Here is a 23,393-nt window from a genome sequence, read left to right on the forward strand (position 1 = left end):
AGCCTGTCCTTTTTGTCCCCACACAGGAGTGGGCTACGCTGTGATCCTCATTGCCCTCTATGTTGGCTTTTACTACAACGTCATCATTGCCTGGTCACTCTACTACCTCTTTGCATCCTTCACCTTGAACCTACCCTGGACCAACTGTGGCCATGCCTGGAACAGTCCCAACTGCACTGACCCCAAACTCCTCAATGCCTCGGTGCTGGGAGACCATACCAAATACTCCAAATACAAGTTCACACCGGCTGCAGAGTTTTATGAGTAAGTCATGAGTGCACCTCACCCACTCAGGCCTGGGCAGGGGCTGAGCTAGGGGCACGGCAGTCAGCATTTGAAAGGTGCAGACTTGATGCCAAGTTAGGAATAGAGGATACGCTAGTGTTTGGAGCACCCGGTGGAGCCTCTGGCATAGAGCAGTGGAGTGGAGGTTGGGAGCCAATATGGCTGCACGCAGACAGGAAGCAAGATGGTGTTAGAGATAGTGTGTAGCCTGCAGGACATAAAAGGTACTTGGGAGAGAATAATTGCCCTTAAGAACTAAAACTAAGTATGTAGGAGAACTGGGGGGGGGGGGAGGACAGCTTCTCTGAGGAAGTGGCTGCAGAAACTGATGATGTCGGCCTCTAGAGAGTCCAGACGGCAGCTGGTGGATGGTGACTCCCTAGCTGGAATCTGCATCTGTCTGGTCCTGAAGCTGTCCTTCCATCTACCCTGTGCTAGGGACTGCCATACTGGGGAAGCGAAGCAGATGCATGCAGCCTGGAGATTGTGTTTACAGTGTGTGTATGAGAGGCACTGGCTGGTGGCAGTGGACAGAACATTGTTAACAGCAGATACCATGTTTCAGTTGGGATAATTTCAGAAACAGAAAAGCCATAAGGAGAGTACACGGGACCTCCCTCCCAAGCTTCTCAGGTTCACACCTTGGGTAAACACTCTGCACTATGGGAATCAGAAAATTAATGTTTACCTGTTATTAGCTAGTCTACTGCAGACTCACATTTCCCCACTGACATCATGTTAGGATGTTTGGTTGTGACACCTGCTTAGTCATCTCCTTGAGTTTCATGACCTTGACACTTCTAGAAGGTACTGGCCAGGGATTCTATGAAGTGTATGTCAGGATGGATTTATTTGTTGTTTTCTCACATTCTGATTGAGGGTGTACACTTTCATCAAGGGCACTGGGGAAGCGCTGGGGCACTTTTCTCAGTGAGCCTTGTCTGGGGGACAGGGTGCCCATCTGTCTTGTTACCTGTGAGGTTAACCTTGAATGTGGTGAAGGTGGAAGCCGCCAGCTTCTTCCTGGATAGGATATTTTTGCTTTGGTAATTTGTGTCTTTCAGAGAGGTACTTTAAGGCTACGTATCTTGTTTCTGTCATTTTTTTTTTAAACACAGTATTGTGTACTTTCAAAGGATGTTTTATTTGTTTTTAAGATTAATTTATTATTGATACAGCATTCTGCCTGAATGTGTGCCTGTATACCAGATCTCACTACAGATGGTTCCTGGGAATTGAACTCAGGACCTTTGGAAGAACAGCCAGTGCTCTTAACCTCTGAGCCATCTCTCTAGCCCCTTCTCTCATTTTTTAACCTATAGTGCCTCTTATTAATTTTTGTGGGTAAGGCTTTCTGGTAGAGCGTTTAATTGCTCTCTGCTATTTTCTTCTAGAATAACTGGGTAGAGCCCTGCTGTAAAGACCAACTCTCCCCCTCGTGTATTTTATCCAATTTACTCACTTGGATAGGAACAGGGCCCTGAACATTTATTTTGTCTGTGGTTGACCCCTGAGCCACCACCACTCAGTCAGTTGGCCTCTCAGTCTGTGTCTTGCTAAGTCTTGGTGAAGGGAATGGCTGCCATGTTTTCATTCACCCAACTCACATGCATGTTTCCCTCCTCCCCAGACAGCCTCAGTTGGTCGCTTCAACACGGGTGAACCTTATTTGAGTGATGCCTTATACACATGTTAGTGGTAGTCCAGGCCATAAAGGTAGGACAGACAGGTAAACCCCACTGGGCTCCACCCTCAGGGCTCATATGATCCACTGAAGAAGCCCCTCCCCACTTTACTAAAGAGAAACACAGATTATGTATTTTGAGGCTTTTAGGTCACTTATGTAGATTTATTTCCCAGGTCATATACAAACCAACAACAGATGAAAGTCTGGATATCATCAAAGTCTACCTTGGTGAACCATGAGGTTTACTGGAGCTATTTCTATAGAAATGGGTGAGGGGTTACTTACTGAAGCAAATTTGACTCAAAGGCAGCTCTGTCACCAAAGCCCACTTCAGCATGGGTGACGGCTCACAGAAGCTGGGAACCTGGAACACACTGCGCAGCCTGCAGGCAGCTCAACAGATGGACAGTGCCCTTAACAAGGGACTTGCTCTAACCCCTTTCCAGGCATATCAGCTGGTCTCTGGTTTTTCCAGGCACCTAAGCTGGTCTCAGACTCTTTGAGACTCTTCTTGGCAGCTCTGTTCTTCTAGTCTCAGAGGAATGCTCAGCTTTTGTTGCTTATTCTGGCAATAAGGGGCCTAGTGAATCTGCTCAGTTTCAGGAACTTCTGGAAATGATTTTTAGTTGTCTACTTTCTCACTTAAGGAGCTTCCCAGTAGGATGGAACCTGGTTAATACTATCTTTTCCTTCTGACCAGTATGATTTAAAATGTTGCTTGCTCTATGAATAAGGGAATGCCTATTCAAGGAATCAGAAAGTACCTTGTCCCTTCAGTTTAGAAGTAGCATTGGAAGGGAGTTTGTCCCAGGAAATCTTGGTCCCAGGCTCAAGTGTTTAGCATGGTAGAGTTAAATCTTGGCTACACATTTGCAATCACCTGAGGAGTTTTAAAAGTCGCTGCTGCTTGGATCTTACCAGCCTGGGTACTGCTAGGGCAGTGGACTTTCATTACCAGTGTCTCCCCAGAATCCTAACATCCAGTCATCATTGAAGGCCCCTGGATTGGTCACTGCAGGTCCCTGTCTCGGGGAGTGTGGAGGGGGAGGTGATCTCATATTGTAGAAAATCTAGGGCCTCCTTCATACCTCTTCAGAGAAGCATGGACTGTAACAAAGTTCAGGTGTGAAAATTCTGGGAGTTTCTTCCTATTTTATGTATGTGGTTTGGACAAGGAGACAGTGACAATGGGGGATGGGGAGGGGCCTGCTGATCCCTGCTTCCCAGAATGTTCCTCTCACAGAGCAAACAGCATGGTTTTCCATTAGCTCCTGGCAATGATTGTTCTTATAAATTAAAGTGGTAAATGAGAGCCCCCCTCATCTTGGTCTGGTTACTATTTGATTCCTCTCCTGAGTGGATAGTGTGTACTCTCTCCTGCAGAGATGCACAGCAGGAGGGAGTGGAGACCTTGAGTGCCTTTGCTGCAGAGCTGAGCTTCTTCCAGGCCCAGCCAAGAGCAGAATGTGGTAGAAAGGGAACACATTCTTGTCCAAGGTTTCACATGGCCTTGGGGGCCTAGAGTAGAGAGCAGAAGGCAGGGAGAATGTCAGCAGCATTCTTCCCTATAGATTTCTTCTCCTTTCCCCCTCATCTGTTCCCTGCCCCTACAACTCTGAACTGGTTTCTCAGCATGCTTTCACACCCAAGTTCTACATACCTTCTTTTTCATTTGTGGAGGTGGAAATGAGCTATACACTGTCAGACAATGAAGGAGATGTCCAGCTTTAGGTCCGAGGCAAAGCTGGCCGCTCTTCTGTCTGGCCTAGGGCTATCATCTCATAGGTCTGGCTCCTGGTTTTCTTCTCTGGGACAGCCTTTGCAGGTAGACAGGAGCCATTCTCCTGCTTCTCTTTCTTAAGTCAGGCCTGCCTATGGGCTTCTCAGAACACAGCATTGTCATGGCTGCCTCTGGATTTTGTGTAGTCCATGTCCCTTTCATTGAAGTACTTTGGCTTTTAAGACAACTCAACTCTGAAGAGGCAGCAAATGTGAACCAATGCCAGCTCTGTGGATGTTGGGTAATTCCTTCTTTTCCCCCCGGGGTACCCTGGCCAAGTTTGTTCTACTCATTTAGGCTGACAGACTGAATATATCATCCGGGGAAACAAAACAGCTGCTTTCTCCAGGCTCTGGGCCTGAAGCCACATAGCCCCACCACGGAAAGCCACTAAAGTTCTAGCCTTATCTGTAAAAGGCACCTTTACTGAATGTGTCAGGATAGAAAATTTCTACCGATGACACCGATGGCGAGGGAGTAGATTCTCCCTCTTCCTTAATACTAACTCTTCATGCTTAAATGTCAAGTGAGAATTGTAGCCGTTTTGGCCCACAGGCTTTGGAAAAACCTAGATGGTGCCCTCCGTGCTGAGTCACACTCATTAAGCTGCTGGAAAAAAAATACAAATCTAGGTTACTTGTGCCAGCCCCATAGCCTGGGAGGGTGGCAGCTCAGTCCTCTCCTCCATGATCAGCTCTGGAGTCTGGTTTCTAGGGCATTTCACCAAGCTTCAGACAAGTAGAGGTGGTATTCTTTACACACAGAGAATGACAGACAGACAGACAGACAGACAGAGACAGACTGGGAGATTTTTTTACAGTCACATAAGGCAAATGGCAATTGACACTAGTCAACATTTGGCCCATAAAACTATCAGACAAAACAGAGTTAAATATCAAGTGAGGGTAGACTAGTCCATATCTTTGGTCATGTCCAGCCTCGCATTCTACTCTATTCCCACCCCATTTTTTTTCCTTTCCTCCCCTCTCTTCCCTTTCCCTTCCCACCTTCCATCCATTCTCTCTCTGGAAATAAAGGCTATGAGTCAGGGAACCAGTTCCTCTGCAGACTCCTGCTATTCCTCCCTGAAGCCTGAACCCAGATGCAGTTATAGCTAGAGCTGCCATTTGTGGGACATTTCCTGGGCTCAATATATAGCCCACATTCTGCAAGTGAATGCCCACGAGAATCCTTTGTTAAAAAGTGAAGTCTGTATGTGGGGAAATGGCAGGTCTCTGCCCTGGGCACTATGAAGGACCTGGAGAGTTTTACTACAACCAGAAGGAGGACTTATTAAGAGAAGCAAAAGCATGCTGGAGACTCACCTTTCCTACCTAGATATCTTTGGGGGTGATTCTGGGTTCTCATTTTTTTTAAACATAAAATTAATTCTTAGGCTTAGCAAGAGGAGTTGAGGACATTTGTCTGTTCTGAATCTCACATGTAGCTGCTGGACCTGGGCTGAGTCCTAGCCACCCAGGACTGATTTATCTACCTCTTTTTCCTGGAAGACCTTTGTGCAGTGAATCTCCACATCATACTGTGAAAAATGTGTCTATTATGAGCACAAAAATTTGTGTCTTGCCAAAATTCATGTCTCTACAGTGTTACAGAATAGCCCTTTCCATTACTAAGCATTTACAATAATCTAGATGTGATATAGAATATACAAAGGGACCTGCATAAGAATTATCAAATGCAATGCTATTTTATCAAAGGGACTTGAGAATCCACCAATTTCAGTATCCCAGGAAGGTTCTGGAATCAATACCTCAGGGATCCTGTGGGACAACTATGCAGTCACTCTTGATGTCCCATGTAAAAGCTCCTCTGGCAGATGGATCAGGAGCCCCACGAACTGAAAGGGTTAAATACATATGTCAAGGGTGATTGGTGAGCCCTCAGGGAGGAAAGGACATTGGAGGCAGCAACTGGCAGCCAGCTACAGCGTTTGAGTGTGACACTCAGAGGCAGGTAGACAGAGACCATTCGGGGAACCTCCTGCACCTTCCTGACTCTTTCTAGCATATTTATTGTGAGTTCACACTTAATGCTACTGCTAATGTTGGAATGCAACCCCACCAAGGCAGGGATTGAATGCCGAAGGATTCCAAGTGTGTCTGTGGTCCAGACAGGCCAGCCTACAGCAACATTCTAGAGGATCCCATGACATAGATATGGAGCCTCTGCATCTTGTGGGTCACCCTCTCCCTGTTGTCTTATTTGACCACATTGCCAAGTGCTTTAGGTTCTGATTAGCAAGTGGTCATTTTGCTTGCTGTTCTGTTTTTCACTCCTTCATGTACATAGTATGTACAGTCTTACATACTTCGGGCTTACAAAATGTTTGTTCTGTTTGTTTGCATTGTTTAAAAATGGCTTTTAATGAAGGATAATCTAGCACAAAGAAACATATCACAAAGGGCTAGCACAGTAACTGTCACAACTGAACAGAGCCATGTGACCAGCACCCAGCTCAGGAATCAGGGTCCCTAGAAGTGCTCTCGAGAACCTTCCTAGTTTGTGGCCCTGACTTCCAGCCCAGAATGATTTTTGTTTTGGGGGTTGTTATCTGTGTACATTACTTTTACTAATGGTAGATATTGCCACTTTGGGGCTGCTGCTGTATGTGAACACTGTTCTTTCTCCTACCGAGAACTGCTAGTTTAGAAAGTGAGGTCTGGAGAACAGTTTAGAACCTCCCCTGTCTCATCACCATGTTCCCAGGGCCAGCAAGCGGCACTCCAGTAGGTCTTCCTAGATGCAAACCAGAGATGACCAGAGCTGGGCCACACAATGACCCTAGAGTTAGGGAGGATGGCGGGTCCTGTCTCCATCATCCTCCTTGGTCATCTTCCCGGCTGCCGTTCTCTCTCCTGCTCACAGGCGTGGTGTCCTGCACCTGCATGAGAGTGCTGGGATCCATGACATCGGCCTGCCCCAGTGGCAGCTGCTGCTCTGCCTGATGGTCGTCATCGTCGTCTTGTATTTCAGCCTCTGGAAAGGAGTGAAGACGTCTGGAAAGGTAATGTCTCTGTTTCTTCAGCTGGGAGGTTTTCCTGGGGAAGACATGGACCAAGTCTTGTGTTTCCCTAGTTACAACCATATGGTTGGAGCAAACAGGTAGGTCTAGGATCACAAGTTCAGGTCACACCCTCATCTCTGCCTCTGTATGATCAAATCTGTTATCCTAAGCCTAGCTCTGCCCAACAGCAGAGTAAAGGGGTGCCCGTGGATCAGGCCTCCTCAAAGTTCCCCTTGGAAGCTTCCATAATAGCAGAGATAAGAGCCTGGGGCATCCTTTAAGGTCTAAGATCAAGGCTGAAGCAACTGCTGACTGATCTTTGACCCTGAATTCTCGCCTGAAACTGTCTGTACGTAAGCATGGCACCCTACCCGGGAAATCAACAATTCACTTTACCGTACAATCAATAAATCCACACTGAATTTTTGGGAGAAAAATGTTTTGAATGGTAATTATATGCATGATTTTTTGGTTTGTTTGTTTGTTCTAATTCAGTACCCCACGTGTCTAGGTACTTAGGAGAAGAATACAAGGTTAGCTAGCCAGTGAAGTGGCATTCGGAACTTGGGTGGTCCTGTCTTCTGTGGTCTCCTCTGACAGATAGAATATGCTTAGGGGTTGGGTCCTGTTGATTCTTAGCTTGGGGCTTAACATGGGAATAACAACCCCACTGAGACTCTATGTAGTCTAGAACTCAGCTGCAGTTAAGGTGATGGAGCTAAGAAGTGTTCTTTCCAATGTTTTGCTTTGTTCTGAAGATACTGCTTTGGAGTTAAAAGCATAGAGTATAGAGAGTTAAAATAGGCAAACATCTTTCCATGTCTTCAGTTCTGGGAACTAACTGGGCTCAGCTGGATGGTTCTTCTGCCCTGTGTGATATTGCTTGGGTCATATGTCTGGAGACCTGACAGGACTGGAATACCCTAGGAGGTTGAGGCTGTCTGGGAGCTGAGTTGGAACCATCAGATAGTGGTTTTGTAGTTATTCCCATGTAGTTTTTCTGTGTTCCCTGGACATCTCACATCATGATAACCGACTTCCCAGAGCACAGTACAAGCAGAAGAGACCCCACATGAAGTAGCTCTTTCAGTCTCTGCTTGCATCATGCTTGCTCTTTGGCCCAATGTCAAACCAATCTAGGATCACTGTCATCCTGATGATTGGCACATAGTAGGTCTTCATTAAATGCTTATTGATGGGTTGAAGGAGAGGTGAGTAAGCTTGGAGAACTTTATTATGCACTTAACTCAACTTATTAAGCCTTATAGACACCTACTATGTGCTATCTTAGATGCTAGATGGTCTTGGGGTCAGCCCAGGTGTCTGGCGTTGTGAGTCTCTATACAGAGGCATCTATGTGTAGCCTCCTTTAAATAAACACCAGTGGTCACAAACTATGCTTGTATTATGTAGTTTGCTTTTTATTTTAAACTTAACTTTACCCTTAGAAATAATTTCACATGAGGTAGTTCAGTTATAGCTTAGTAAAAACATAAACTGTTGGGTTTGAAACCATTATTAAGTTAACATAGTAGATAGCTCGCTACATCTAGACAGACAGATGTATCTTAGTGTAGCTTGTATGTTTACCTGTACATTGACTTGAAATAGGCCGTATTTCATACTACAGGCCAGAGTCAAAAATGTCGGAGATACCACAATCATGGACAATGGGTGCTCTTTCAGCTGAGAAGCTCTATAAAGGCTGCAGAGAAGGTCATACCTGTGCTACACCTGTCAGGATAGGCATGGGCAGAAGTGAGGAGGAAAAGTTTCTCTTTGGAAGAGACGGTGTGAGCAAAGCTACCTAGACAAGCTCTGCTTAGGGTTTTCTGTGCTGCTCTTGGCATGAGCAACAGGTTTCACAGCCCCTCCTATGAGCTGCAGAAGATGGGTCTGGGGCCATCAGTATTCTAATACGAAAGCCAAGCTTATTCCTCCCAGTCATGAGCAGACCATAAGCTGCTGGCTTGTGTTACCAAGAGATCAGCAGGAACAGGACTGACTGAGCATGCTCAGTTTCTCTTGCCAAATGTACTTTCTGAGGAGAGGAGGAGTGTTTCACCAGGAAACATGAAGAGGGTTGTGCAAGGCCCTTCAGGGTCAACTGAAACTAGGGCCTGGTTTGTGTAAGTCCCCCCAGTGTTCTGAGGTTTGAGCACACAGAGGCCCCAGGTGGTCTGTGAGGAGGTCATTTCTAGAGCTGGATTCCCTTGGGACATTCTATTGCACTGTCTTTAATTTTTTTTTTTTTTTTTTTTTTTTTTGTAAACTGGCTGATGAGGAATCCAAGCGCATTGCTTATTTACTTCTGGGACAGCACATAGCTTTTCTTAGTCTTCCTCCAGAGTCACAGAGGGGGTCTGGAATGAGTCAGGCATGGGCAAGTGAAGATTATTTGGAGAGATGCTGACTGCTTGGCTCTTGGGAAGGAGGGAGCAGGGCATAGTCTGAGCCGGGGGACAGGGATACCCCAGACCACACACCCAGTGGCATCTGCGCTGGCCCAGTGAACACCTCAGAGTAGAAGGAGGTCAGAAGGGAACAGAAACAGTGCTGGCCTCCCCCTCTCCCGAGTTCCCACTCAATCTGTTCACTCACTGCACTATACTCTGAGAAACTTCAGAGGCCCCTCTTCCAGGGAGACAAGAGGAGATGATGGAGCTGGCCAGACATTCCTCATTATCTACTTTACGGCCAGCCTTGGGGCCATTTGGAAGAGGGGAACGTACAGCTCATGTCCTGAATTCTAGCAGAGACTGTGGAATGGCAAGAGAGAGAAAGCCAGACAAATTCAGAGATTATTATACAAGCTGATCCTGGCTTGCCTTTGTGATTTCACTGATTGAGTTACACAGATCAGAGTCATTTGCATATGATCCATGCTTATACTAAACTATTTATAGCTTGTTTTTTTTTGTTTTTTGTTTTTTGTTTTTTTTTTTAAGAAACATCAGCATTATGCCATACCCTATGAATTCTTATGTACCAAAGGCTATCTTCATCATTAGTGAAAATGGCCCCGAAATTCAGTTCAAAGACCACAGATCCTCTATCTGGAAAGTTAATGAAGTTTCACAGGGATACGGTGTGGATATTTACTTCATTATTTATTTTAATTCTTACTTGTGTGTGTACATGCATATGCTTGCATATGTGTGGGTTGCATATATGTATTTGGGTGTGTGTGGACATGTGAAGCCCAAAGGGAAGACTTCAGATTGGCACTCCTGTACACTGTTTTTATTTGTTTATTTGTTTGTCTGACACAGGGATTCTCACTGATCTGGCATTTCCCGAGTAGGCTAGGCTAGCTGGCCATCAACTGTAGGGGGCCTCCTCCCAGCAGGGTGGGTATTTTTATTCTCAGTGTTGGACTGTAACCCCCACCAGAACTTCTCCAAATCTGGGTCTAAGCAGACCCCAAGGGGCACCTTGGTGAAGCTCAGATTTCTGGTCTTTCCTGAAGAGATTCTGATTTGGTATGGCTGGGGTAGAAGATCCCATTTCTGATGAGCTCAGTTCCTGACATCAATGCTAATGGTCTATGGACCTCATCACCTTGACCAAGGCTATCCTTGATCTGATGCTAGATGCATAGTGAGGCCAGCATCTTTTCAATAATGGAACTGCAGCCTCCTCCTGGGCCATCTGGAGGCTCTTTTATGAGAAAAAGTCTTCTCTGTTTTATGATCAGCCATTGGTTTGAGTTTGGTACTATGCAACTTCAGAAATTTTTCACAGACACAGCCAAGTGGGTACAAATTTATGTTTAAGGATGGCTATGATGGAACATGCCTTTCTTTAATCCCAGCATTCGGAAAGCAGAGTAAGACAAATGCCTTTGAGTTTGAGGCCAGCCTGATCTGTTAGAGCAGGTTGGCAAAGACCACCTAGTAAGACCAAGTCTCAAAAAAAAAAAAAAATCAAATCCCAAATGATACCAACAACAACTATGAGTGAAGTGACAGACAAAAGGAAAGGGAGTTACTGATTTTGTTTTTTATCTCCTGCTTAAAGTGAAGCCTGAGATGGAGATGACAGAGTTCAGAGGTCTCTTTCTTTGCTGTGGTGCATAGGGGAACACAGTTTTTGACAAATGTCCTAAATGGCTGAAAACACATCTGCTACCAAAAGCTTTAACTTTGAATGCATGGGCGTGACAAAAACAAGCTGCTCTTTCTTTCCTTTTTTAAAATTAAGTTTATTTATTCATTCACTTTACATCCCAACCCTAGCCCCCTCCCTCTTCTTTTTCTGGTCCCTCTCTTCCATGCTCTTTTCCCTTTTCCCCTTCCTCATCTTCTTTTTCTTGATGCCTGACACACTCACAGTCAGCTCCATCATACCCTGAATATTTCTTGGGAAAACCAAATCCATTTTGGAGCCTCACTCATGGCCAGTGCAGGACTACCTCCAGCCCCAAGGGAGATTCCCTGGATCCAGAACACTGGGTGCTGTTTTCATGGGAGGAGTGTGGTCACACCCAGCTTCCCGGGCAGGACAGTGCATCTGGGCGACAGCTGTTAACATGAGTTGTAGGAAACTGTAGCTGTTAGGATAAGGATGGATGACGGCTCTTCTTTGTTCCCACTGCCAAGGGTTGAGATCCATCTGTCCAAGTTTGAGAAACTGAATCATCCAAGACCAGTGTGAGGCCACCCAGATGCAACAGCTTCACTTTCACAGGCTTGATTTTCTCCTCATTTGTTATCAAGTTTGTCCTCCATGTTTCTGCACCCACGACCTCTCCAAGAACACAGACCCCAAAGCCCATGTTCTCAAAGATATTCATAGAACCTGGGCTGGCTGACTGGATGCCATAAAGCAGGGGAGCCTTCTCTGCTTCCTCTCCTAACTAGATGTGCTCAGCACTAGAGAATTACTCACTGTGCTTCCTCACCCACGCACTTGCTCACAATTTTATTCTTTCTTTGACTAACTCTGTCTTTCCCTAGCCTTCTAGTTTGTAACTCGCCTGCACTTGCATTCTTCCATCCCTCTGCTCAACCATCTGCCCACTTAACTATCCATTCATCCATTCATTTAACTAAAACCCAGTTTTAGTTTTTATCTTTTTGTTTTTTTTTTTTAGTTTTTATTTTTTTAATATTAATCACAGGCTATCTACTTTGTATCTCAGCTGCAGCCCCCTCCCTCATTCTCTCCCATTTCCACCCTCCCTTCCTCATCTCCTCCCTGTCCCTTTCCAAGCCCACTGATAGGGGAGGTCCTCCTCTCCTTCCACCCTAGCTAATCAGGAATCTTCAGGACTGGCTGCAATGTCCTCCTCTGTGGCCTAGCAAGGCTGTTCCTCCCTTGGGGAAGGTAAAGGAGCCAGTCATTGAGTTCATGTCAGAAATAGTTCCTGTTCCCCTTGCTAGGGAAACCCACTTGGATACTGAGCTACCATGGGCTACATCTGAGCATATAAAACTCAGTTTTATATGCAACCATCTATCTCATCTTCTAATGGAACCTCTCATCTATATGACCATTCTTTCATTCACCTATCAAACATTTTAAAGGATCCATATATACCAGGAATAAGGAAATTAGGAAGATAGATTCCAGTCTCTAAACATGGTATGGAAAAATGTGTGCATTTGTCACTAATCTATTGAACTTTGTTTTGGGTCCATATCTTTCTAGGCTGACAAAGAACGTTAACCCCAGTCATGTCTTAAGTCTTTCATGTTCTCTCTAGGGTTGTATATGGATTCTTTAGGAAGCAGAGTGCCTGAGACATAGGGAAAGGACAATCTGCTCTTTAAGCTATGTGTCCACTCCTGTTTCAGCTGTGTTTTCCTGGGTCTGACTACCCTCCCCTGGCTCAGTGTTCTGTTTGTGCACAACTTTTCTGCAAAGATGCTACAACCCACAGATACATCAAGAATGAAAACATTTAATCCCATTGATTTCAGTTGGAAAATACTGGAGTTGAGGCTGTACCCTTTAAATCATAAATCGCAATGGGAAGAGGGACTGCCTCTGACATAATCTGATTGGCCTGCTTTTTGATCACCTCCCCCTGAGAGGGGAGCAGCCTTACCAGGCCACAGAAGATGACAATGTAGCCACTCCTGATGAGATCTGATAGACTAAGATGAGAAAGAAGGAGAGGAGGACCTCCCCTAACAGTGGACTTGGGGAGGGACATGCGTGAAGAAAGGAGAGGGAGGGTTGGATTGGGAGGGGAGGAGGGGGGGTTATGGGGATACAAAGTGAATAAAGTGTAATTAATAAAAGTTAAAAAAAATCATAAATCGCAGGATCGGGAACTGTCTTCCACATCCTCTGGAGTTATATATAGTAAAGATGGCAGCCCTCCTGGTCACCTCTTTCTGTCCCTCCAAGCTGGGCGGACCATGGCTATCTGTTTTTATTCTGAAGGTCATTTCCTCCCTTTTATGTTTCTGCAATGAGTTTGTCATGGTCTCAATCTTCTCCTAATGAGATGGAGAATTTTTTTTTTCTGTTTTCTGCCCAGCCACATGTACCAGACTTAAGAGAGTGTACTTAAATGCAGTTAAAGAAAAAAGAGAGAAGCCGAGGGCTGTGCACATTTCTGTAATCCCAGCACTTGGGAGACTGAGACAGAGAGATCATTAATTTGAGGGAACCTGGGCTACAAGTGAGCCAATGTCTCAAAAACAAGAACAACAAAAGTATCTCAGTGGTAGAGAGCTTACTTTATACACGGAAGGCTCTGGGATCTATTCTCAACAATTAAGAAAATGAAAGCACGTATACACAAAAGAGGAAGGGCTAAAGGAAAAGGAGAGATGGCAAACAAAGGGGAAGGAAAATGGAGAAGAGAGAGAGAGAGAAACTGAAACTTTTAAATAGCCTGCCTATAAGTTGGATGCAGCAACCAATGTCTGTAGTGTGCTGGAGGCAAGGCTGACAGAGAAAGGGTGAGTGTGTTCTGTTCAATATGAAGCACCTTCAATGGGTCGGGAAGGGCAGCTTTGTTGAGAAAGAGGCATCAGAAGCTTTGAGAACCTAGTTTTTACCCTTGGTGACCTCGGCCTATTCAACCAGTTCTCCAGGGATCCAGGCATCTCTTCACTGTTCTGGCCCTGATGTCTGGCTAAGAACCTGGCCCTGAGATTAAGATGGTGCCTCAAAGACTAGGAGAAGGAAAGTGGGGGGTAGTATGTTTGCTTCCTGGGAAAAGACCCAGTGACCTTGCCCTAGTCCCTCCCCAGGACATGGGCAGGGTGAGACCCTCACAGCTAGCTTGTCTGTTTCTCAGGTTGTGTGGATCACAGCCACCCTGCCTTACTTTGTGCTATTTGTGCTCCTGGTCCACGGTGTCACACTGCCTGGAGCCTCCAATGGCATCAACGCCTATCTGCACATTGACTTCTACCGCCTCAAAGAGGCCACGGTGAGTGCCCAGGGGCCTCCTCGCATTGGGCCAGGTAGAGGAAGGCTTCTTAGGGTTGGGTGGTGATGGGTGCAGTAGCATAGGATTAAGAGGGGTGCATTTAAATATGCTTCTTTCTTAGTTGAGTACTTAGCTTACCACTCTGCTCTAGAGCAAGGACCGAGAAGCAACCTCTTTCCTGTGTAACTATTAGGAAGGGGAGAGAGCACAGTCCACGGGTCACCTTGAAACTTGGGAAACACAGTAAGCTTCCATGTGTTCTGCATCTTTCCTTCCCCTCATCAGTCAGCTATGCACTGAGTCCTCAGAGCAGTCTCAGTGAATGAATCTGGCCCCACATTTATAGTGGAAGGTTGGGAAATCCATAATAATGCAAGTAGAGACATGGCAGACATTATCCCACGCAAATGTCTTAGTTTAGTTGTACTGAATATAATTATAATATATAACATAACATCATATAATATTATAAATAATATATTATATATAAACATATAGTAATACAAGCATCCACATTGGAGAGGTGAGAATAACTAGGGCCAAACCTAGTTATTCTATGACACAAAGGTTGGAGAAAAACCCACATCTTTAGTCCACCAGCCGTATACTTTTGTCACCAGGGAGGGTGGAAAGGAAAGTGAACCGTATTGTCTCCAATGGCTTCCATTGGTTACCACTGTCTTCAATGGGAAGTCCAGCAGAAATCATTATTGTCTTAAGATCCCACCTCCATAACTCCTGAGATGGCCAGAGCTCTTTGGTCTTACCGTGTCAATATTCTAGCCTAGAACTTTTAGTTGATTAAGTTTCTTGAAAATCTGGACATTATGTGGATCTACTGAGCTCCCCCAGGATGTGATTACTAGGGTATTTGAGGTCAGAGATGCCAGGGAGATTCCAGCCTGTTACTGTAACTATGTTACATATGACATAGTTATATGTAACATTCCCTAGTCTACAAGCACACTTGGGAAGGTTATCTAGTCTGCAGGAAGTAGAGATGGAGATGAACTTTGTTTCCTGGTTTCAGGTATGGATTGATGCTGCCACTCAAATATTTTTTTCCCTGGGAGCTGGATTTGGAGTTTTGATTGCATTTGCCAGTTACAATAAATTTGACAACAACTGTTACAGGTAAGCGCCAACACTTTGAATGCTAAGGATTGTCCTTTTAGGAATATAGAGGAGGCTTTACCTAGATAGGAAGCCACATGTCCCCTGTAGACCATCCAGGTCATTTTGTGAACCTTGATGTCTATGGGGCCTGAGGAGAAAATTTCACTAGAAGATACCTCTTGGGAAAGTTGTGGTCAGCAGCTATAGGAACCCACAGGAAAGGATCTCTGGGACAGAGGAGCATGGTATGGTGTCCAGAGGAGGTGAAGCTGCCTGACCCTGTTCATCAGATACTCTGTCAGGCAGGAGCAGAATAAACAGTGAGGGATAGCTGGGATACAGGGCATCTTCAGGGGAGATGGGACATAAAAGAGACCATTTCCAGACTGGATCAACACGTACCTGATGCTACCTTTTGCAAACCCTGTGCTATGAGGACATCAAAGCTGGGGTAGATTTGGGCCTGCCTCTATCACTGAATTTAACAATTAAGGCAGAATGGCTGTCTTTGATTCAAGAAAGAACAGGATGAATGTACAACCAGGAGAGGTTGTACGGAGGTCAGAAAACAGGGTGGCCATCCCTTTAGTAGCGTGCTGCTTTTAAGAGTCTGGAAGTGAACCCGAGGCAAACCAGGGAAAACAGTTGAGATTATGGTAGGCAGATGTGGAACAGATGGCATTAGGTGGTAAGCAGTGGCATGGACAAAGACAGGGAGGCGACATGTCTGCGGACCAGTGGGTTGCTTTGCTCTGTTTGTTGCAAGAGTATATGCTAGAGTTCACGAGAAATAAGCCAAGGAAAAAGGGTGGATCATCTCAGCCACACTATGAAATGACAACACAAGTTGCTAGGAGGCATAGGGAGCCATGGAGAGTTTACTTTCAGAGAGAGTAACTCTGATCCCTCAGAGTTTATTTACCACATGACTTTGGTTAGCAATTTGCTTAAGCACTGCGCCAGCAGGTGGCAAGGCACTGGGTTCCATGTGACAGCAGGGCAAAAGAAGAGGGATGACCTTTGATGACTGAAGATTCCATAGGTGGCCAACTGTTCATGGGCAGAGTATGGGTGGAGTTGAGAGGACTTGAACTGTCAATAGCAGCCTCTCTCTCTATCAGGGATGCCCTGCTGACCAGCACCATCAACTGTGTCACCAGTTTTATTTCTGGGTTTGCCATCTTCTCCATCCTCGGTTACATGGCCCATGAGCACAAGGTCAAGATTGAGGATGTTGCCACTGAAGGTAGGTGGCACTTTGTTTCCAGGTAAATGAGGAAAGGCTGAGCTGGCTTCGTAGTGCCTCTATGGTTGGAGGACTGTGACATTTGGCTACAGAGGTTTTCTGGACTCTCATCTGTTGGCTTTCCCTCGAGGCCATTAGTGAACATTCCTAGCAACCCTTAGCTTGCTTACACATCTGGAAGTCCAGAGCACAGAGATCAGTTATCAGTTAGGCTTCCAGTGTGGGTCATATCTTATCATAGAGAGGTAGAAGTGGAAATGTCTGTGTGTCAAAAGACTCATGTTGTAGGACAGTCTTGAGTCATAGCAACCCAGTCCCCCAGAGCCTGTTTAACTCTTATCAAGAAGGAACTCTCAAAAAGAGGGTTACTCACGCTAACATCTGCTTATATCTTTAAAGTTCCCAAGCTTCTTCACATCACTATTTTGGGGAGCAAGCCTGAGCACGAATTTCAGTGGGCACAAACTGTGTTCAAAATATACCAGCATGCCTCCACTTAGTTCTCACAAACCAGCAAGGCAGAGGTTAATAGATTCCCTTTAAAGATCAGTGACTGGGGATTTAAGCTAAGTATGAGCAGGTGAGCAGTGATGTTAGCATTTGGCCCTAGTCAGCCTGACTCTGTAACCTCTGTCTTTCTCTATGGCCCTGTGACATGTTCTTAAGGGCACAAGGAAGTTGGGACCCGGGGAAGGGCAGCCTTTAATGGACTCCGAGGATTCTGAGTTTCTGAGAAGCAGAGTAGAATCCTGCAGAGTAGAAGGTGGATTGGCCACACATGACTCATAGCTGTTAAGGCAAGGCGCCACTCTTGCTGCCTGCTTGTTTGATGCACAGATTGTGTTCACCTGTTTTTATTACTATGAACAAAATAGCTGAGATAATTGATGTATAAAGAGGACAGAGCTACTTGACTCACAACCTTGGAGGTTTTAGTCAGTGTCCCCTTGGCACTCTTACTTTGGGACCACATGGTGGAGCAACCTGTTCACCTAATGGCCGAGGTGCAAAAGGAAGAGGAGGGAAAGGGTCTTGGGTTCCAATATCTCCTACAAGCGCACATACTCAGAGTGGAAGACTACATTGGTTCTCGTCTCTTGAAGTTTCCACCACTTCACGATTGCAGTTTGGGGGCAGTTTGGGGAGCACCAGAGATCTGAACAATAGCACAGCTGAACTGTGGCTCCATCTCTCATTCGCAGATGAGTCTGTGCTGCCACACATGGCTGACCGAGTGTTCTGAGGCTGGGCTGTGCTCCCCTGCCCTATGCAGCCCCCACTGAGCTTCCCAGCCATTGATCAGGCCCTACTATTTCTTACAGGAGCTGGCCTTGTGTTTATCCTGTATCCAGAAGCCATCTCCACTCTGTCGGGATCTACGTTCTGGGCTGTCCTGTTCTTCTTGATGCTCTTGGCTCTGGGGCTAGACAGCTCAGTGAGTGATCCCTCTCAGAACACCTTTCTCCATCCCTGCGACTCATTACAGTACTCAGCCTGCACGGCTGTTGCTGTCTGTGTCTGTTCCCAAGGGCCCTATTTTAATCCAAACAATGAAGTGACTCTCCCTTCAAAATGATAGCCTAGGTCAAAGCCAGGAACTTACAGGAACTCCAAATTGTACTGGGCCTCAGACACGCCAGCCCAACACTCTGCTTTTGCAGCTGGGGAGCCAGACTTCAGAAAGAACATGAATAGAATGTTCTGTGACTCAGCACTTTCCCATTCCTTATATTTTATTACTGACAACCAACCCAACCGTTTTGAGCCCTGTCTGGTTACTAGATCCTTGTTTTATTGTTTTTATTATTATTTAGTTATATGCAGTGTTGAGTTCCTGACATCTTTTTATGTCTGTTTCCACCCTTCATTCTTAAATGCCTTAGGGAGGGGCTGGCGAGCAGATCTCACTGTCTTTGCCTTTCACTTGGTCGGTCTGCCAGAGAAGGGACTCAGAAAGGACTCTGAGCCTGATTCCAGACCACGGGGAAGACTACTAGTGTCCATTAACAATGTTTGCCAAGGGCAGAGGAGAGGGGCAAGGGACATGTGTGATTACTGTCTGCCACAACAGTGGCTCATAAGGAATAGTCTCCAAAAGTGTGTACTTAAAGTGACCACTTTGCTTGGTGATTAGAAAGGCAGCAAGGAACTGTTGTCATATACTGTGATTGAAGTTCCCAATCTGGAGAAGGTCTTTGGTTGATGTTTGCAGAAGGTTCTATTTGCATGTAGATGTGTCAGTCTGGGCAATAGTGTCCCCTGCTATCTGTTTCTCATCAGTACCCACACAGGTTGACCAAGTCAGGGGTCAGGGACCTGTAACTGAGGCAGAACCATAGGAGTTAACTCTTCACCAGTTAAGATTGGGGTTGAAAGAGGGAAAAGGCACTTGGGAGGGAGGCAGGGACTGATGTAACTGAGGCTGGACCACAAGAACACCTTCATTCCTGCTCCACCTTTCTGGTTCTGTACAGATGGGAGGCATGGAAGCAGTCATCACAGGACTGGCCGATGACTTCCAGGTCCTGAAGCGACACCGGAAACTCTTCACATTTGGTGTCACCATTGGTACCTTCCTTCTGGCCATGTTTTGCATAACCAAGGTGAGGCTGGACAATGTGGGGCTTTCTAGGACTGTGTTTCAAAATTCCAGACAATCTCAGCCTTGGTACTGGGATGGGCTGGGTGAGGCTGAGCACGGGGGCTCTGTTAAACAGTGTATCTATAAAACAGTAGATCCCTGCGTCCTTCAGCTTCTTCTGGGGCTGATGGTTTCCAAGCACTATATTATTTACTACTCATTGACTCAGGGCCAGCAGAAGTTCTCTGGAAACTTATCCTGTTTCCTGAGCATAAACTGTTCCAGCCAGCAGCTCCTAGAGCCCTTGGTTAGAATGCAGGCATGGATGTGTAACCCTGTCACCATGTTTGTAAACAGGGTTCTGAACATGTGAATGGGGATAGGTAAGATTAGCTAGGTGTAGTCAGTGACTGTTAATAGCCAAGGATGGCTCAAGCCCTTTCTCTCTGTGCCCCAGGGAGGAATTTATGTCCTCACTCTGCTGGACACCTTTGCAGCAGGCACCTCCATTCTGTTTGCGGTGCTTATGGAAGCTATCGGGGTTTCCTGGTTTTATGGTAAGTGAGTGTGTTACTGCTTTGGTCACTAGATTTCCTGGAGTGTTTTATCTGGAGAGGAAAGGGGGCTTTTCAGGTCCAGGGCAGCCACCTGCATCTCCAGAAGTAAGCAGCTCCTATTAAATATAGGTGTGAGTCTCTCAGACCCTCAGCTCACTGGGCTATAAAGACCCAAGAGACACCTGGTGCCAGCCTCTGAAATAGAAATCTGTAGAGAGCTGCAGATCCACAGATGTGGATCCAGACAGCTCAAACAAACAAAACCAAATGGCTGGATAGACTTGAACTTCAGGTGAAAAATGAACATACAGTTTTAGGTCCATTGAGCCAGGATGTTATGCAGAATCTACTGATACTGACTTTTTTTTCATTATGTGACTGAATTTAAGACTTAAGTAGATACACTGTATTTCATTTGCCAAACCGTCACATATGTTATCATTGTTCATTTCCCCTTTATGTGACACTAATGGGTTAATCTTGTTCTTGCTCTTTGTGGAAGAGATCGTAGGTTGAGTGCCTAACAATCTCTTTCAGATTCTGGTTGTGGGGTGTCCATATGCGTGCACATAGATTTTCACAGAAGGACTATGCAGGGGAAAGAGCCAGGCTGGGGTCAAGTCACCTGGCTCCTCAGTCTGGGTCAGCTCCCCCCTTCCCTGAGCTCTGGCTTCCCTCTCCTAAGATAATCGGAATGGCACACTAAAGGTGACTCTGTCCCATACTTTGTCCTCTCCCTTGTTTGCACTTAGCGAAGCTCCTGCCAGGCCTCCTGCATTCCAAGGTGCCAGAACCTCACGTAATGGTGTCAAGGGAGGCCCCAGGCCTTCATCTTCGGGCTCCCCGTGACAGGCTTGCTCCCTGTGTTCACAGGTGTGGACAGGTTCAGCAATGACATCCAGCAGATGATGGGCTTTAAGCCAGGCCTGTACTGGAGACTGTGCTGGAAGTTTGTGAGCCCTGCCTTCCTCCTGGTGGGTAGTAGGGTGTGGCTGGGGTACCTGTAGGAGGGTGTTGGGGGTGGGTGGGCATACTTATTTCCTTATTTGGGGGAGGAAGTGTTGGGATGAAAGCCCTAGCCATGCAGGTGGGCCCCTTAGGGGTGGGGGATATTTCACCTTAGAGGGTCTCCAGCCAGGTCTCCAAGGTGCCTGTGCTGGCTCCAAAGTCACTTTCATTCTTTCCTTCCCCCTGTTGTCTTCCCCACCTTGAATCTGTGCTATCACTTGCCTTTTGAATGCCTCTTCTTTTCTTTCTCAATTCCTCCCTCATTTTCTCCTTCTATGATCATCTCATTTTCTTTCTGTCCCGGCCATTCTCTTCTCCCTTACCTCATCCCTCTCTTTTCTTCGTTTCTCCCTGTCTCCACCTTCTCTCTCTACCACCATCCCTTCCTTCCCCCAGTTTGTGGTGGTGGTCAGCATCATCAACTTCAAGCCGCTCACCTATGATGACTACGTCTACCCTCCCTGGGCCAACTGGGTCGGGTGGGGCATTGCCCTTTCATCCATGATCCTGGTGCCTGCCTATGTCATCTACAAGTTCTTCAGCATAAGGGGCTCCCTTTGGGAGGTAAGCTATGGGACAGCTATTGTGGGATGAGGGAGGAGAGGGAGAGGGATAAAGGTCTGCATACCCACCTCCTCTACCAAGATAACCCACTCCGAGCCTCAGTTTCTACATCTGTAACCTGAGAATAATACTGTGTATCTTGGAAGATAAAAACACTTGGGTGCCAAGAAGCTGGACCATGGGAGGTGCTTCCTGCTCGCTTCCTGCCAGTGCCTGTGCTGCTTCAGGTGGTCACACAAGAAAGCAAAACTCAGCCACATCTGTCCCCTTTTAATGTAATGTCTCCAGATAGCCCATCTCTCCTTGCCAGGGCCCCTCTACCATTTTTTTCTAATCATAATAATATGGTCAGCCTAAACCAGAGGTTACTGAAATGACTCCTTTTTATTTTTATTTTTTACATGTATGAATCATATATACACATATGGAGATACACACACAGCAGGGTGCCTTTTATCCTGAAGTTAAGGTCAGGACTCTTATTTGGCCGTGTAAACTAGTGGTGGTGGTGGTCTTTCCAAATGTCTTTACTTGGTAAGGCCTTCGCCTCACACCTGGGCTGCTCTCCCTGAGTCACCCAGGCTCCCTCCCTTCTCCCTTTTCACAGAGACTGGCCTATGGGATCACACCAGAGAATGAGCACCACCTGGTGGCCCAGAGAGACGTGAGACAGTTCCAGGTAAATGCAGAACTGATCTTGGGTTGTGTATGGCAGGAGGTGGTGGGTTCTTGGTTGGGTGCCCCAAGCAGGATCACAGTCAGGAAAATCCAGGTGGCAGCCAGCTTCACCTCTGAGACTGCGGTCATGGGGGCAGAAGGCGATGAGACTATGTTGTGTCTCCACCAAGCCTCCTCCTGTTGCTGCTCTGTTGTTTCCTAGTCCTGGGATGCCAAGGGCTGGAATGTTCCTAGTTTTCTTCTGCCTGTGAAGTGTCATCACACTAAGCTGAGCATTTCATATCTCGAAATGAAATAATAACATGCCGAGGGCCCAAGCAGTGAGGATGGTGCCTGTTGAGCTCCCCCTTCTGTGGTTGTTTCTTAGCATCCAGCACCAATTAGGAAGGGGGTTCTGAGGTCTGTGCCAGGAAGTATGCTGTTTGTTTTGCCTCCCCTTTGCTTCTGGTTGACCCAACCAGCTGGCCCTTGGCCCTCTAAGTCCCTACTGGCCTTGTCTTCACTATGCTGGTCTTCTTATCTCCCATTGCAGTTGCGGCACTGGCTGGCTATCTGAACCTGGCCCTTAGGAGGAGGAACCCATGTGCCAACGTCCAGGTTAAGGGCATCTCATGGCCCCCATGTGGACACCACCTTGGGGTTCCTCTCCTGGAAGATGCCTTTCCCATCCCTCTTGCTTTCCTGGTTACTAATGACTCTGTGACTCTGGTTTTTGTTCACCTTCTGTTCATCTGGCCCGGAGGCAGTGAGTGTGGAGAACTAGGGGGCCTTGAGGAAGAGGATGAAAGGAGGCAATGGGACATGGATTCTGGAACTCTGGCTTTTGAGCAATCTCACCGTGTTGGGAGCACACCTGACCTGAGGTCATGGCTCAGGCAAAAACCCCTTCTGAATTTGCTTGTACCTCTGGTCATGGAAGAAATCTTCAGTTCACCAAGGCTGAGAAAAGATTGGCTTTTGGTTAGATATCAAAAGCCCAACCAAAGCCTGATGGGCTCTGTGTGGGAGCCAAAATATACAGTTACCCCTCTCTGTCCATCTAGTCCCCACACTGGGATCTGAGCCTCTGTTTGGGAGAGGGGGGAGTATTTGCACCTAAAATGTGGCTGGTAGATGTTTAGGGGGAGGGGTTGAGCAGAAAGTCTCTGACTTGGTTTTCTAGTTAATTAGTTAATTAAGATTGGTTTTGGAATGTTCTAGAATATTACTTTACTGACTTCTGGTGTTTGGATAGTCCCAAACCATGATGTTAGGGAAGGAATATAGCTCCACCACATGTGAGAAAGTTCCACAAAGTCAAGCAATCTAGGAAGATGGTGACTGCTAGACGAATCCCGCCTGGTCCTGGGGATTGAAGCAGGGTCTCCCTGAAGCCCATATGTGTGCCCATCATAGAGATCTCTGTCCTGTGGAGCCAGGTGGAGCCAGGTGGGGCCAGGTGGGGCCAGGTGGGGCCAGGTGGGGCCAGGTGGG

At 46.5% G+C, this 23,393-nt stretch overlaps 1 protein-coding gene across 1 annotated transcript in view; it reads left to right on the plus strand.

The window, feature by feature from the left end:
• Positions 1 to 22,476, plus strand: part of Slc6a2 (solute carrier family 6 member 2) — a 34,134-nt gene extending 11,658 nt beyond the window's left edge. The window contains exons 3-14 of the mRNA XM_055621323.1: positions 27 to 264; positions 6,639 to 6,777; positions 14,036 to 14,170; positions 15,201 to 15,304; positions 16,408 to 16,532; positions 17,855 to 17,967; positions 19,007 to 19,135; positions 19,571 to 19,670; positions 20,544 to 20,644; positions 21,075 to 21,242; positions 21,850 to 21,921; positions 22,453 to 22,476. Of these exons, the coding sequence (XP_055477298.1) occupies positions 27 to 264; positions 6,639 to 6,777; positions 14,036 to 14,170; positions 15,201 to 15,304; positions 16,408 to 16,532; positions 17,855 to 17,967; positions 19,007 to 19,135; positions 19,571 to 19,670; positions 20,544 to 20,644; positions 21,075 to 21,242; positions 21,850 to 21,921; positions 22,453 to 22,476 (1,448 nt within the window). The remainder of the gene's footprint in view (positions 1 to 26; positions 265 to 6,638; positions 6,778 to 14,035; positions 14,171 to 15,200; positions 15,305 to 16,407; positions 16,533 to 17,854; positions 17,968 to 19,006; positions 19,136 to 19,570; positions 19,671 to 20,543; positions 20,645 to 21,074; positions 21,243 to 21,849; positions 21,922 to 22,452) is intronic.
• The last annotated feature ends 917 nt before the right edge of the window (positions 22,477 to 23,393 follow it).

This window comes from Psammomys obesus, unplaced genomic scaffold (assembly GCF_907164565.1).
Source record: "Psammomys obesus unplaced genomic scaffold, mPsaObe1.curated_primary_1811, whole genome shotgun sequence".
Lineage (NCBI taxonomy): Eukaryota > Metazoa > Chordata > Mammalia > Rodentia > Muridae > Psammomys > Psammomys obesus.